The sequence below is a fragment of the Lagenorhynchus albirostris genome, chromosome 20, assembly GCF_949774975.1.
Source record: "Lagenorhynchus albirostris chromosome 20, mLagAlb1.1, whole genome shotgun sequence".
NCBI lineage: Eukaryota > Metazoa > Chordata > Mammalia > Artiodactyla > Delphinidae > Lagenorhynchus > Lagenorhynchus albirostris.
In genome coordinates, this window is record NC_083114.1 from 49,263,543 (window position 1) to 49,279,619 (window position 16,077).

Below are 16,077 nucleotides of genomic sequence, written 5' to 3' on the forward strand. Positions count from 1 at the left end.
ACCTGTCACCAGCTGGTGACACTGAGACCCAGCCAGGGTCCAGAAGCTTTGACATTTCTTTCCCTCCATGAAAAACTAACATGTGCGCCTCCTTCTAGTCCTTCCAAGGCGGGGAGAAAAGTGCGTGTGTGTGTGTGTGTGTGTGTGTGTGTGTTGAATGAGAGCAAGCAGAATAGCACTCAGACGGATCACACCCAGGGGAGGGTGAGCTCCCTGCTTTGTTGCACCATCTGGGGGTCGCACACCCTGAGGGCAACCTGGACTCTGTCACCAGGAGTCTAATTAGCAAAAGGCTGGCAAGTCTTTCTAGAAATTTTACTGCACTGCCTGGCTCATCTACAGCTGCAGACATTTCTTCAGGAGGAGCAGGTGTTTCTGTCTTCTGTTCCTTCCAGGGCACCTGTCTCCTTAAACGCAGGTCCGTGTTGTGTCGGAAACCTAGTGCATCTGTGTGTGTCTGTGTTGGTGTCTCTGTGTTGGTGTCCGCGTAGGTGTCTGCACGGTACCCAGTCGCCATTCTGCAATGCATCACTCTAGTGCCGAGGGTGAGGTCCAGGCGCCAGGCTACGTGTTGTGGTTCAACGGTGGCTTCTTCTGAGACCGCTGTGCTTTGTCAGAGCCCATCGGGCTGTGGCATCTGTGGATCTGAAGGGATCTTCTCTGTTTGCATGTTCCTTGGGGTGGCATGTCCCTTGCTTCCTCAGTCTGGTGTGTGTTCCCCTGCCTGCATGAACTTCTCTGGTTCTGTGTTGTGTGCCCAGTGCCACCCATTGTTCTGTGACCATCCATGTAGCTACTAAAAATGGCTGGGTAAGCAAGCCAAGGGTGTCGGAGGAGGTCAAGGGAGAGATCGATTCCCTCTCCCCCTCCCCACTCCCCAAACACACCAAGAAGTATTTTTAACATGTAGGTTGAGAACAAGCCTAACAATGCTTGTGGTTGGGAAAGAGTGAGAGCTTAGTATCCCCCTCTAGACCAGATCGGCCCCACCCCTCACTTCAGCCATCTCAGAGCTGTTGGCAAGGCCCAGAGTGTGCTAGGTGCTCTCCCATCAGCACCTCCCACCAGCCCCTGCCGATCTATGGATCTACCAGACCCCGGACCACCTCCTGTCCCAGTGGGCGCAGTGGGAGCTGTCCTTTCAGGACCACAAGCCATCCTCTGCCCTAAGTAGAGAGGGGCAGAGCACACCCCAGATGCTTACGCCTGTGTCCCTTCAGCCTCCCGACCTGTTCACCCTCCTCGCCCCTCCCCTGACACACCTGCGGTGCCAGGGATGGAAGCTGATGTTTAACTCCCTCCGCCCTCCCCAGCTGGAGCCTGTGCCAAGCCCCGGACTCCCTTACTGTGGTAACACTTGGCACTTTGCCAGCCCGGAGGAAGGCCGATTACACAGCCACAGATCTAATCCACATAGTTTCCATCTACCCCTTAATCTGACTGATGTTCCCTCTTGCACTGAAATAATACATGCCTATCTCAGGTAAGCCATTTTATAAAAGAAGAAGATAAAAAAGCACTGTCGAGACAGTGTTTGCTTTCACCGAGCTGGTGTCCCACAGCTCCCTGGGTGTCCGAGGTGGGAGAGCTGCTGACAGAGGCTCTCCGGGCCCTCGGGGGATTAGAGCCCACTTGAATCGTAAGCCTTTCTTGCTTTTGATAACAGTATTATTTCTCTTACTCTAGACGAAAAAGTTTATTACCAAACAAGAGTATTTTTATGAAAGAAAAGGACAAACCTATAAATTAACTCAACCTATATTTCCCTTGAAAATACTTTCAGGCTCCGCCAAAAACGTAGAACTGAAAGCATGTTATTTTGGAAGAAAGAGATACATTTTGTATGCTTTCTGTTCCTTTTGTAGATTCACAGTTTTATTTTCTAAGACTGCAAAGATCACTTTGTCACCAGCCCTGGGACCTGAGACCAAGGGGGTGTCTTGTGGGGAGTGAAGGGGAGGGAAGAGGCTGGCATGAAGGTCACAGTCATTCCAATGTGCTCCAAAGAGGGGCCACCTGTTCTCAAAGATGTGTCGGGGATGGGATGCACACTGGCCATTTATGGTGGCCCCTCTGTCCCGAGCTGACTTGTTAAGTGGAATGAGTTGAGGACTTGATGGTCAGTTCCAACCCTGATAGAAGAAACTAGGGTTCCGAATTGTAAACGTTAAGAGGATAGTATCCTTTGTAACCTTATGGCAAACAAAATGTGGCTTAAAGTAGTCATGGTTTCATCTCTTAAAACACAGTGTGTAAATTTATTCAGCTAATGACGGGAAATGTATCACTTCCATGCACAGTGGACTTAAGTGCCATTTGTTGAAGGGGAACAAGTCAATGAGGAGAAAAAAAGCCCAAATACTTAAAGTCCCAATTTTGTCTTATTTGCCAAAAAAAAACAAAAAAATCAACGACAACAAAGCAAACCCCCTATGGTTGATATTGTTATATTGTATATACTGTATAATAGGAAACAGAATTGATGTATCTTACTTTTTCATTATTTGCTAACCAAAGCTGTACATTTTTCATATGATCCGCAGCCTTTTGGGTATCTAATGGGTCAAAACCATGGGACCTGCCACCTCCCATAAGCAGTTCTGGAAATGCACTATTTCTACTGGTATTCTTGCTTTTTTCTTTTTCTTCATTTTCTTGCTGAAATGACATGAATTGTTGAGTTTATTTTTACACAGTAAAGAGTGAAGAAAGACTGTGGTCTCCTTGGAATATCTCTTCTTTTCTCAAGCTTGCAAATGTCACCTCAACCTGCTGGATGACCTCAGGGGTCCTCCCAGGGGATGCATGCCTGCCTATTGCCCTGTGCCCCTTGAAAATCCCGCAGTCATCTGGTGACACTGGACATCAGAGCTGGGGAGGGGGCCTGCCCAATAGCCAATACCAAGGCAGAGAGAGGTGAAGTGATTTCCCAAAGTGTGGAGGCCACACTGGGGCTTGGGGTGCAGAGTAACTGCCCGTTCCTCACCTCGCCTGCAGCCCTGCTCCCTACTGAGTGAATGCACTGCCCACAGCACACCTGGGCACAGGTCCCAGGTGGCCTGGGCTTGTCCTTCCCAAACAGCCCTGCTCTGCTCTCCTTTGCCACATCCCTGCTGACCCATCCTTGGCCAACACCTGGTTACCTCTCCTCTTTTGGGGTTCCCAGGCTGCTTTCCTGCTCTCAAGCAAGACAGCATCTCTAGATTCACATAACAAAAAGATGGGTGACGTGGGAGCCCTGGGCACTGAGAAGAACTTACTTCCCTGGCCCCTGGTGGACCAAGCTAGACTCTGGATGAACAAAGAGCTTTGGAACTGTTCCCTTCCAGGGGACAAAATTAATGACCAGGGGCCAAAGCAGCCTGCCTGGTTGGTGGGTCTCCCCCATGCCCCAACACACATGCCCACATGCACACTGGGTTAGCAGAGGGGACTTGGCCAGGACTCAGGACCTGGGGTTTGGTGGGGTGTAACTGAGCCGTCCATTGCCTGGGGTGGTACAGAGGGAGGGGATTTGGCCTCAGAGCAGGTGGCCACTCGCCCTATTGCCCCTGCAGGAGGAGCCCCAGTTGGGAGAGAGAAGCCCCTGCCAGGTTGAAGACCCTGGACCTGTTTTCTCCAGAGTTGCCCTTGGCGGGTGGTATCCACCTCCAGGCTGCACACGTGTGGCCAGGGCAAGGGTTGTACCCAATCTCAGCGGCTTCAGCCAACACACCACCTCTTTGCCTCCCACTCAAGCAAGTGCATAGTTATGCCTTTAATAACATCACTCTTACGTTTCTAATTTCTATGGAAGTGCTCATTCAAAAACTTGGGTATTTTAACTATCATCAGAAACAAGTTACTTTCTCCACCTCTCACACCTGTATTGGTACATCAGTGACTGACTTTAGGGGCCATGGAGCTGAGAACAGCAGCTCGCAGGGAGGCAGTCAGGCCTTGCTGCTGAGCTCGCTTGCGTGGGAGCCTGGGGCAGAGGGACACAGGCTCGGGATTTCAAAGCTGGAGAGTGTCTCCAAAGCCATTGACTCCAACGGCCCATCAGGTGTACGAAAATGTTCTCAGCTTGCACATTTCTAGTGATGGGGAACTCACTATTCATAGAGAGTCTGCCCCATTTTCAGACAGCTCCAGCTGGGAGTTTCCTTTTTTTCTTTTCTACCTTTTCTATTTCTTTTCTGTAGTGCCCAGTTCCTTATACTGAGCTGCAGCATCCACCCACCTGTCTGCACACAGGGAGACAGCCCCCATGTCCCCTGGGTCTCAGCCTTCATGTCTCTCCTGCAGCACCTGGCTGACCTGCTCTACGGTCACACTCCTCCCACCCCAGAAGCCCCCCAGGGAGCAGCATAGGAGTGTAGACCAACCCCTGGAGGGTCCAGGGAATGTATCACCCCACCCCCATCCTTGCTCCAGGAAGCTGGGGCTTGTGCATCAGCTGTGGGCCCCCAGGGTAGAAGCAGCACAATTCAAGGAGTCCCAACCTGCTCCATCTCCTTGTCTGCTCCCCATAAGGCTCCCAGCGAGTGGGCCTGTCCGCAGCAGCCCCCTCTCTGCAGACCTCCAAGGAGCACAAAGCCACATGGGCTCTGGGAAGTTAACTACTTGCTGCAATGAGGAAATAAGAGAGAATAAAAGTGGTGGCTGGGGGGAAGTTACAAAGGTTCTGGAATTCTTTGAAAGGCCTGTGGTTCTGAGCTCAGGGCTTGGCTTCTTTGTAGGAACCAGATGCCCTTCGGAAGAGGCTGGAATGCTCAGCCCAGCCAACGAGGGGCCGTCCCTGGGATGGAGTCAGCCAGCACTGCTGCCTTGACCTTAGCAGAACTGCTAAGGAGAATGGGAAAGGAGATTCTTTCCCATTCACAGCCGGTGGTGCCCATCGGCTAGCCCATCGGCTAGCTTTGCCAGGGGCCCAGACCCTCACGACTCTCCACAGTCCACCTCTGGAGGTGCCCCGGCCGTGCTGCTATCCTCCAGGGGCCATTGACATCCACCCTGTGCATCATGCTCTGTGCTTAACTCATTCCTACGCTTCATCTCACGTCATCCCAATGGCCACCCTGATGATAACACTGATTTTGCAGATGAGGAGCTGGTGGGGAGGCCGGGTGACCTGCTGAGCTCATGAGTGGCAGAGCGGGCGATCAGACTGCAAAGCCCCTGTCTTTCCACACTAGCTATCAGGTTCCCAGTTCATCTGCAGGGGTCAGCAGCTGGCAGGCCACCTCCTCACAGAGGACCTAGTCCCAATCTGAGCCCGTGAATCTCTGGCCAGACCTGCTCTTCCCTCGCACTTTGCTGCTCTGTCATCCTTGACCCCTCAAGTTCTCACGCACCCACGTGTGATGCACGTGGTAAGTCCCTGTGGCCTCAGGTTCCCGAGATGCCCCTCCCCATGGAAGCAGAGCCTCCCTCCTCTCCTGACATTCAAATAAATTGTTTCTAACAGTCTGATCCTTAAAAACTGAAAATCCTTTCATTTCTTGGTTTCCCCATGAAGCACACTTGCATTTCCTGAGACTCACATGGTCACTCAAGGAAGTGGACAGTGGTCTTTAGGGCCATGGTTTTCCCCAGCATAGGAAGACAGGGTGGGACCAGCTGGTCTCTGCAGTCCCTTTGGGCTCTCCCTCGAGCCTAGGAGGCAACCTCCCCAATCCGTGGGGACCAGCAAGGCCCTCTGTGCAGGACGTCTGACCTACCTGCTCCTAGACCCTTGCTCACACAGGACCCCTCTGCCCCCTGCCCCACCAGCAGTCCAGCAGCCATGGGATCTGCCCTCACCAGACTTCTCAATGTTAACTGCCCTCTCAGGGTCCCTGTTCAGGCTACAGGAGTTCATATTTCTGATCATTGTTGGTGGACCTGGGTCACATTTTCTCCCCAGAATCTCTTAGCTACCATATAAATCAGGGTGCATGTAGGTACTTGGGGTGGGGTCCACAGGCCCTGAGCCCACTGTCATGACCTGGACTCATCAGTCTCCCTTTGGGGACAGGGGCAGAGAAGTATATTAAGGAAATGAAGAACCACAACTGACCCTTTAGAAAAACGTACACACAGGAGATCAGCCAAGATGGCGGAGTAGAAGGACCCTGAGCTCACCTCTTACAAGCACATCAAAATCACAACTATTTGCAGAACAATCATCAATGAAAAAGACCTACCAGAAAAGATCTACAAAGATTCTACAAATAAAGACATAAAGAAGGAACCTCAACGAGATGGGTAGGAGGGGCAGACGCTCAATAAAGTCAAGTCCCATAACCCTGGGTGGGCAACCCACAAACTGGAGAATAATTATGTTGCAGAGGTTCTCCGACAGGAGTGAGAGGTCTGAGCCCCACATCAGGCTCCCCAGCCTGGACGTCCTGCACCAGGAAGATGAGCCCCCAGAACCATTGGCTTTGAAAGCCAGCAGGGCTTAATTTCAGGAGTCCCATAGGACTGGGGGGAGAAAGAGACTTCACTCTTAAACGGTGCGCACAAAATCTCACATGCTCCAGGACCCAGGGAAGAAGCAGTAATTTGATAGGAGCCTGGGCCAGACCTGCTAGTCTTGGAGAGTCTCTTGGAGAGGTGAGGGTCGGGGGGTGGCTCACCCTGGGGACATAGACTCTGGTGAGAGCCATTCTTGGGAGCTCCTTCTACCGCGTGGACACTGGTGCTGGTAGGCACCATTGTGTGGGATCCTCCCTCTAGCTCATCAAGGCTGAGACCTGGCGCTACCTAACAACCTGTAGGCACCAGTGCTGAGATGCCTCAGGCCAAGCAACTAACTGACACAGCCCCACCCATCAGCAGACAAGCTGCCTAAAGACCTCTTGAGCCCACAGCCACCCCAGACACCGCCCTGCCCACCAGAGGGCCCAGGTCCCAGCCCCACCCACCAGTGGGCAGGCACCAGACACAAGAAAACCACAATCCCACAGCCTATGGATACAGCCTGCCCACCAGCAGGCTAGACCCTGCCCTGGAACCAGCTGGGTCCCAGTCCTGCCCACTATCAGGCCAACACAAGCTTCAGGACAGCCTGGACCCTGTACCCAACTGTTTCAAGAACCGCCCCTCCCCACCCCAACAGTGATGTGACACCAGCTCTGGGATCCCTGAGCCGAGCAACTAGACTCCGGGACCTGGCTCTGATCACTAGTACGCAGGCACTAAACCCAGGGTTAATATCTATCCTTCTCAAATTATTCCAAAAAATTGCAAAGGAAAAAACACTTCTGAACTCATTCTATGAGGCCAGCATCACCCTGATACCAAATAACAGACAAATATATCACAAAAAAAGAAAACTACAGGCCAATATTACTGGTGAACATAGATGTAAAAACTCTCAACAAAGTATTAGCAAACCAAATCCAACAATACATTATAAGGATCTTACACCATGATCAAGTGGGATTTATCCCAGGGATGCAAGATTTTTCAATATCAGCAAATCAATCAATATGATACACCACATTAACAAATTGAAGAATACAAACCATATGATCATCTAGATAGATGCAGAAAAAGCTTTCTGACAAAATGCAACACGTATTTATGATTTAAAAAAAAAAAACTCCAGAAAGTGGGCATGGAGGGAACATACCTCAACATAATAAAGGCCATGTATGACAAACCCACAGCCAACATCATACTCAACAGTGAAAAGTTGAAAGCATTTCCTCTAAGATCAGGAACAAGACAAGGATGCCCACTCTCATCACTTTTTTGGGGGGCGGGTGGGGGGCAAGCCATGTGGCTTGTGGGATCTTAGTTCCCTGACCAGAGATTGAAGCTGGGCCCTCAGCAGTGAAAGCACAGAGCTCTAACCATTGGACTGCCAGGGAATTCCCTCTCATCATTTTTATTCAACATAGCATTGGAAGCCCTAGCCACAGCAATCAGAGCAGAAAAAGAAATAAAAGGAGTCCAAATTGGAAAGGAAGAAGTAAAACTGTCACTGTTTGCAGATGACATGATACTACATATAGAAAATCCTAAAGATGACACTAGAAAACTACTAGAGCTCATCAATGAATACAGTAAAATAGTAGAATACAAAATTTATATACAGAAATCTGTTGCATTTGTATACACTAACAAGGAACTATTAGAAAAAGAAATTAAGAAAACAATTTCATTTACCATTGCATCAAAAAGAATAAGATACCTAGGGGACTTCCCTGGTGGCGCAGTGGTTAAGAATCTGCCTGCCAATGCAGGGGACACGGGTTCGATCCCTGGTCTGGGAAGACCCCACATGCTGTGGAGCAACTAAGCCTGTGTGTCACAACTACTGAGCCTGCGCTTTAGAGACTGTGAGCCACAACTACTGAGCCCTCGTGCCACAACTACTGAAGGCCACGTGCCTAGAGCCCGTGCTCTGCAACAAGACAAGACACCGCGATGAGAAGCCCGCGCACCACAACGAAGAGTAGCCCCCACTTGCCGCAACTAGAGAACGCCTGCACACAGGAATGAAGACCAAACGCAGCCAAAAATAAACAAACCAAAAAAAAGTATAAGATAGCTAGGAGTAAACTTACCTAAGGAGGTAAAAGACCTGTACTCAGAAAACTATAAGACACTGATGAAAGAAACTGAAAACAACACAACCAGATGGAAATATATACCGTGTTCTTGGATTGGAAGGATCAATATTGCTAAAATGATCATACTACCCAAGGCAATCTACAGATTCAATGCAATCGCCATCAAGTTACCAATGGCATTTTTCACAGAACTAGAAAAAACAATTTTAAAATTTGTATGGTAACACAAAAGATCCTAAATAACCAAAACAATCTTGAGAAAGAAGAACAGAGATGGAGTCTCTGATTATTCTTCAGTATAATCTGAAGTCTCCCTGACTTCAGATTATACTACAAAGCTACAGTAATCAAAACAGAATGGTACTGGCATAAAAACAGCCATACAAATCAATGGAACAGGATAGAAAGCCCAGAAATAAACACTTATGGTCAATTAATCTATGACAAAGGAGATAGGAACATACAATGGAGAAAAGACAGTCTCTTCAATAAGTGGTGCTGGGAAAACTGGACAGCTACATGTAAAAGAATAAAATTAGAACATTCTCTAACACCATATACAAAAATAAACTCAAAATGTATTACAGACCTAAATGTAAGACCAGAAACCATAAAACTCCTAGAGGAAAACATAGGCAGAACATTCTTTGACCTAAATTGTAGCAATATTTTTTTGGATCTGTCTCCTAAGGCAAAGGCAATAAAGGCAAAAATAAACAAATGGGACCTAATTTAACTTACAAGCTTTTGCACAGCAAAGGAAATCATCAACAAAATGAAAAGACAATCTACTGAAGGGGAGAAATTATTTGCAAATGGTATGACCAATAAGAGGTTAATATCCAAAGTATACAGACAGCTTATACGACTCAACATCAAAAACACAAACAACCTGAATGAAAAATGGGCAGAAGGGACTTCCCTAGTGGTCCAGTGGTTAAGACTGCACTTCCACTGCAGGGGGCATGGATTTGATCCCTGGTCAGGGAACTAAGATCCCACATGCCATGCGACGAAAAAAAAAAAAGGGCAGAAGACCCAAATAGACATTTTTCCAAAGAGCACATGCAGATGGCCAACAGACACATGACAAGATGTTCAACAGTGCTAATCATCAGGGAAATGCAAATCAAAACTGCAATGAGATATCATTTCACACCTGTCAGAATGGCTGTCATCAAAAAAGACACAAATAACAAACGTTGACAAGATGTGGAGAAAAGGGAACCCTCATACACTGTTGGTAGGAAAGTGAATTAGTGCAGCCACTGTGGAAAACAGTATGGAGGTCTCTCAGAAAACTAAAAATAGAACTACCATATGACCCAGCAATTCCACTCCTGGTATATATCCAAAAAAACCCCAAAAACACTAATTCGAAAAGATATGTACACCCCAATGTTCATAGCAGCATTATATATAATTGCCAAGACAAGACACGGAAGTAACCTAAGTGTCTATCAACAGATGAATGGATAAAGTAGACGTGGCGTGTATATAAATGTATATGTATACTACTCAGCCATAAAAAAAGAATGAAATTTTGCCATTTGCAACAACATGGGTGGACCTGGAGGGCATTATGCCAAGTGAAGTGAGAAAGACAAATACTCTATGATATCACTTATATGTGGAATCTAAAAAATACAATAAACTAGTGAATATAACAAAAAAGAAGCAGACTCACAGATATAGAGAACAAACTAGGGACTTCCCTGGTGGTCCAGTGGCTAAGACTCCATGCTCCCAGTGGAGGGGGCCCAGGTTCAATCCCTGGTCAGGGAACTGGATCCCACATACTGCAACTAAAAGCCCGCATGCCGCAACTAAAGATCCCGCATGCCGCAACTAAAGATCCCGCATGCCACAACTAAAAGATTCCACAACTAAAAGATTCCACATGCTGCAACTAAGACCTGGCGCAGCCAAATAAATAAATAAATAATTTTTTTAAAAAGAGAGAGAGAGAACAAACTGGTGGTTACCTGTGGGTAGAGGGAAGGGGGAGGGGCAAACGTGGGGTAGGGGATTAAGAGGTACAAACTACTATGTACAAAATAAGCTACAAGGATATATTGTACAGCACAGGGAATATAGCCAATATTTGATAATAACTATAAATAGAGTATAACCTTTAAGAAATGTGAATCACTATATTGTACAACTGTAACTTATACAATATTGTACATCGACTATATTCCAGTTTTAAAAAAAGAGAAATAAAGAAAAACGTACATTCATGCATTCATTCACTTATCGAGGACCTGTTTCCTGAGCACCTACCATGAGCAAGTACTTGGGGCCAGGTGCCCGGTGGGTGGTCTGAGGGGCGGAAGAAGAAGGCTCAGCTCAGGCACCTGGGCCAGCTTCAGGCTTAGAAACACCGAAGGCAAATGGTGCCAGAGGATGGGGGAGGGGGAGGAGGGCGGGTGTGAGCTTGCATGCTTGCGTGCCTACAAGGCATTGCTAAGGAAGCCGTCTGTCTGCTGTTTGATTTCTGCGCTTCTCAATTCAGGCCAAGGTGGGGGGCCATCTGCTAAAGTGGACACAGAGAAAACATTTTCGCTATGTAGAAAACTGGCTTCTGAGGGGAGGCTGTGTGCCCAGCATAGAACCAGCCTGCAGAGGAGGTGCTAGAGGCAGCGGGCAGGGCTGGGTGCAGGGAGGGAGGGCTGGAGACACACCCCTGCTCCTGCCCCATCCTTGGGAGGCCTCAGGCCTGCCAGTGTCTCCAATGAATCAAGCCCCTGCCTAAAACTTCCACGTCTTTGCATGGGACTTGCATGGGAGGAGGGCTCCCCTCATTTTTTTGTGTGTGTGTGTGGTTTTTTTTTTTTTTTTTGCAGTACGCGGGCCTCTCACTGTTGTGGCCTCTCCCGTTGCAGAGCACAGGCTCCGGACGCGCAGGCTCAGCGGCCATGGCTCACGGGCCCAGCCGCTCCGCTGCATGTGGAATCTTTCCGAACCGGGGCATGAACCCGTGTACCCTGCATTGGCAGGCAGACTCTCAACCACTGCGCCACCAGGGAAGCCCTCCCTTCATTTTTAATACCTTCATTAAGATATAATTCACATACCATAAAATTTACTCATTTGAAGTGTACAGCTCAATGGCTTTTGGTATATTACTAGTTTTAAAAAATTGTGGTAAGTATATATAACATAAAATGTACCACTTTAACCATTTTTAAGTGTACAATTCATTGGTATTGATTATATTCATAATGTTGTGCAAGTATCACCACTATTTCTAAAACTTTTTCTTCACCCCAAACAGAAACTCTGTACCCATTAAACATTAACTCCCTACCCCCTTCCCCAACCCCTGGTAACTCTAATCTACTTTCTGTCTCTCAAAATTTACCTATCCTAGGGACCTCATTTAAGTGAATCATACAGTATTTGTCCTTTTGTGTCGGGTTTCTTTCACTTAGCATAATGTTTTCAAGGTTCCTCCATCTTGTAGCTTGTGTCAGAATGCCATTCCTTTATGGCTGAATAATATTCCACTGTATGGATAGACCACATTTATTTATCCATTCACCTGTTGATGGACACTTGAGTTGTTTCCACCTTTTTGTGAATAGTGTTGCTAAGAATATGGGTGTGCAAGTATCTGTTTTAGTCCTTACTTTGAATCCTTTTGTGTATATACCTAGGAGTAGAATCATATGGTAATTCTATGTATAGGTGTTGAGGAACTGTCACACAGTTTTCTACAGTGGCTGCACCATTTTACATTCCTACCAACAGCGTACTAGGTTCCAACGTCTCCACCCATATTTGTTATTTCTGCTGTTGCTGTTACTTGATGGTAGCCACCCTAATGAGTGTGAGGTGCTATCTTATGTGGGTTTGATTTGCATTTCCCTAATGATTAGTGATATCATGTGATATCACACAATGTTAGTGATATACTGATTATTTAAAATAAATAAATTTATTTATTGGCTGTGTTGGGTCTTCGTTGCTGCGCGCGGGCTTTCTCTAGTTGCAGTGAGCGGGGGCTACTCTTCGTTGCGGTGCGCGGGCTTCTCATTGCGGTGGCTTCTCTTTGCTGTAGAGCACAGGCTCTAGGCACGTGGGCTGCAGTAGCTGTGGCACGTGGGCTCAGTAGTTGTGGCTCGCGGGCTCTAGAGCACAGGCTCAGTAATTGTGGCACATGGGCTTAGCTGCTCCGCGGCATGTGGGATCTTCCTGGGCCAGGCCCCTGCATTGGCAGGTGGATTCTTAACCACTGCGCCACCAGTGAAGTCCCTGATATACTGCTTTTCATGTGCTTATGGCTATTTGTGTATCTTCTTTTGCAAAATGTCCTTTTGAACCCTTTGGCCATTTTAAAATCGGGTGCTTGGTTTTTTGTTGTTGAGTTATAGAAGTTCTTTATATATTCTGGATATTAATCCCTTATTGGATACATAACTTGTGAATATTTTCTCCCATACTGTGGGTTGTCTTTTCACTCTCTCAATAGTACCCTTTGATACACAAAAGTTTTTTATTTTGATGAAGTCCAACTTAGCTATTTTTTGGTCAAAGCTGCCTCTGCACTGTGTTTTTGGTGTCATATCCAAGAAATAATTTGCTAGACTAAATCCTACTCATCTTTGATCCCCCGCCCGGTGTAAATTAGTCCTCCTTGCGATCCTGTCTCATTGCACCTGTGTTCCCTTGGCAGTGCCATCTGCACCCAGTTGGTCTGCACAGCTCCGAGTCTCCCCAACCCAGAACCCCAACGGGCAGAAGTCATGTCTGTTTCCTTCCTCCTAGAAGCTCCTTCTGGATTGAACATTCTTGGCTCTGGGCTTTACTCTTCAGAATTCTGGTTCTCTAAGAATCACAGAATGTTAGCGCAGATGTAGAAAGAAGAAAAAAACCAGAAACGCTCTTTGAAATAAGAGCCAACTGCTTTCATGCACCAGGGGAGCTGGTACATGTCACAGGCTGGCTTGACTCAGTTTAGGAAAATACACCAATGGCTTTTGTTAGTCTGGAAGGGGAACTCACCCTCTCCCCTACCTGCAGGGGTCGAGGCAGGAAGCAAAAGGTGAAGGGAGCTGCTTCCACAGCAGCAAAAGGGACTGTGGTTTTCACAGACATCCTGGGAGAGAAGAGGTGAGAATCTGCAGAACAGAGAACTGGGGAGAGAAAAGACGTGACGGGGTGGAGAAAGACCAAAGGGGGAAAGCCCAGTTGGCCAGAAATGCCTGTGTTGTCATCTGTAACGAGTTGCTCCGTCACCCCAAACACCGGTGAACGTCTGCTCCCAGAAGGGCCCATGTGAACGATGCTTTGCACAAACCAAGTTGGGTGGTGTCCAGTGTAGACCCCTCCCGCCATCGAGTGTGCAGCAGAAGCAGGGAACGTGAAGGCAGGTGACCCAGAGAAACGTGGGGTTCCTCATGGGACTCTGGGTTTTCCACTTTATATGGATGGGGGCTGTACTGGGGTAAGTAGTGTCCCCCCAGAATTCATATCCACCCAGAACCTGTGAATGTGACCTTATTTGGAAATAGGGTCTTTGCAGGTGTCATCAAGTTAAGATGCAATCTTACTGGATTAGAGGGGGCCCTAATTCAAAGACTGGGAAATCTGATCAAAGACACAGGGACACAGGGAGAAGGTCATGTGAAGACAGAGCAGAGACTGGATGATGTGTCTACTAGCCAAGGATGCCAAGGATCGCCAGCAGCCACCAGAAGCTGGGGAGGGGCCTGGAACAGATTCTCTCTCCGAGCCTCCAGAAGGAACAAACCTGCTGACACCGTGATTTCAGACTTCTGGCCTCCAGACTGTGAGGGAATACATTTCTATTGTTTGAAGCTCCCCTGTCTGTGGTATCCTATTATGGCAGCCCAAGAAATGAATGGAGGGGCTAACGTCCTTCTGTTTTAAGAGCAAAGGAATGGGAGGCCCCAAGGCTGGAGGGCTGGGAACATCAGTGGCCGACCCTGGCTAGCGTGGGGTCCTTGCCTCCAGCAGAAAGAGCCAGACTGGCTTCGGGCAGAGCCTCCGAGCTCCAGTTTCTCTGCTCTTTAGGGCTCAGGGTCACCAGACTGTTGGCTCCTTGGCAACTGGCAGTAGAAAGGGGAGGCTGAGAAGCCGTCTGGTCGAAACTGCCTCTGCACGTCACACACCCACCACAGCCAGCTTGGGTCTCTTAAGTGCTGCAGCAGAAACAGCAGCGCAGAGTGGGGTCACCAACCCCGGAAAACACCCGAGTGCTTTGGGAGGACAAGAGCTGCCCCTGAGAACCATCCCCTGCCCCCAGTAGTGTGACACCCTGGCGTGTGACCAGACTCTCCCTGTTGTGGATTTGGTGGCGGCCTGGGGAGAGGAGCAAGAGATGAGGAGGGACCAGAGGATGGAGGACTCACTTAGCAGAAGGGAAGGCGATGGTGAGAGCCCAAAGCAAGATAAAGGGACAGAGAGTGAGGTGGGGCAGGGAAGGGTTCCTGGGCAGATGGACCAGGCAGAGGGCCTGAAGGGGCAGCAACATGGCAGGAAAGCACAGAGCTGGAGGCGGGCAGGGGTTGGGGGGCTGGTCAGGTCACACAGGGGCTTGAGAAGGAGAAAAACACCTGGCCTCGGTGTTGTGCTGACAATTGCATGGCTCAACAGCGTCACTGTCGGGACTTCCCTGGTGGTCCAGTGGTAAAGAATCAGCCTTACAATGCAGGGGATGCAGGTTCGATCCCTGGTCAGGGAACTAAATGTCACATGCTGCAGGGCAACTAAGCCCTCACATCACAACTACTGAGCCAGCGCACCTAAAATAGAGAGCCTGCGCGCTGCAAACTACAGAGCCCACACACTCTGGAACCTGCGCGCCACAACTACAGAGCCCACGAGCCCGGGGGCCTGCGCGTCACAACTAGAGAAGAGAAAACCCGCATGCCACAACTAGAGAGAAGCCCATGCACAGCACCGGAGATCCCGTGTGCTGCAACTAACACCCGACGCAGCCAGAAATAAATTAAATAAATAAATAAATCTTTTAAAAAGAAAACAAACAACCAATGTCACTGTCATCAGACACAGCCACTCTGTGACTGAGATGGATGGAGACAGAGACAAGAGGCCTCTGCAGTCATATCTGAACACAGAACGTGGACACTGTCCAGACCTAAAAATGGGCCCTGGTCCCCTTTCCTTGCGGACTGGCGTGGGTTTATCAATTTCAGCCTAAGCTTTGCTCTGTTCTCCTGCCTTCTAGACACAAATTATTAAGATACCTGATTGTGGCATCAACCCTGCTTCCCGACAGCCTCCACCCCAGCCCCAGTTTCCCCAGCACAAGCCCGTCTCCAGAGTCCTTCCTAACACCTCCTACGGACACCCCCCCCCCAGCTCCCCACGGTGTGCTGTTGCCCTCACTCCATTTCACTGCAGTTGTGTTCCTGGGGGGTCCTTGGATGGAAGGTAACTGATACTTCATACACCATGGAAAGAACTGTGGGTTTTACTCTGAATCATACGGGAAGCCACCGGATGGTTTTAAGCAGAGAAGTGTGCCGCAATTTTCGAAAGG

At 48.6% G+C, this 16,077-nt stretch overlaps 1 protein-coding gene across 4 annotated transcripts in view; it reads right to left on the bottom strand.

The window, feature by feature from the left end:
- Nucleotides 1-16,077, bottom strand: part of ENDOV (endonuclease V) — an 87,538-nt gene that overhangs the window by 32,098 nt on the left and 39,363 nt on the right. The window contains exon 11 of one of the 4 annotated variants that reach the window (XM_060132787.1): nucleotides 1,874-2,658. The exons of 2 other annotated variants lie outside the window; for them this stretch is intronic. Coding sequence is in view for 1 of the 2 variants with exons in the window: in XM_060132797.1 (XP_059988780.1) it covers nucleotides 2,648-2,658 (11 nt within the window). In the remaining variant the exon portion in view is untranslated. Of the gene's footprint in view, nucleotides 1-1,873; nucleotides 2,659-16,077 lie in introns of those variants that run through there. One more of the 4 variants, XM_060132797.1, reaches the window with a different exon arrangement.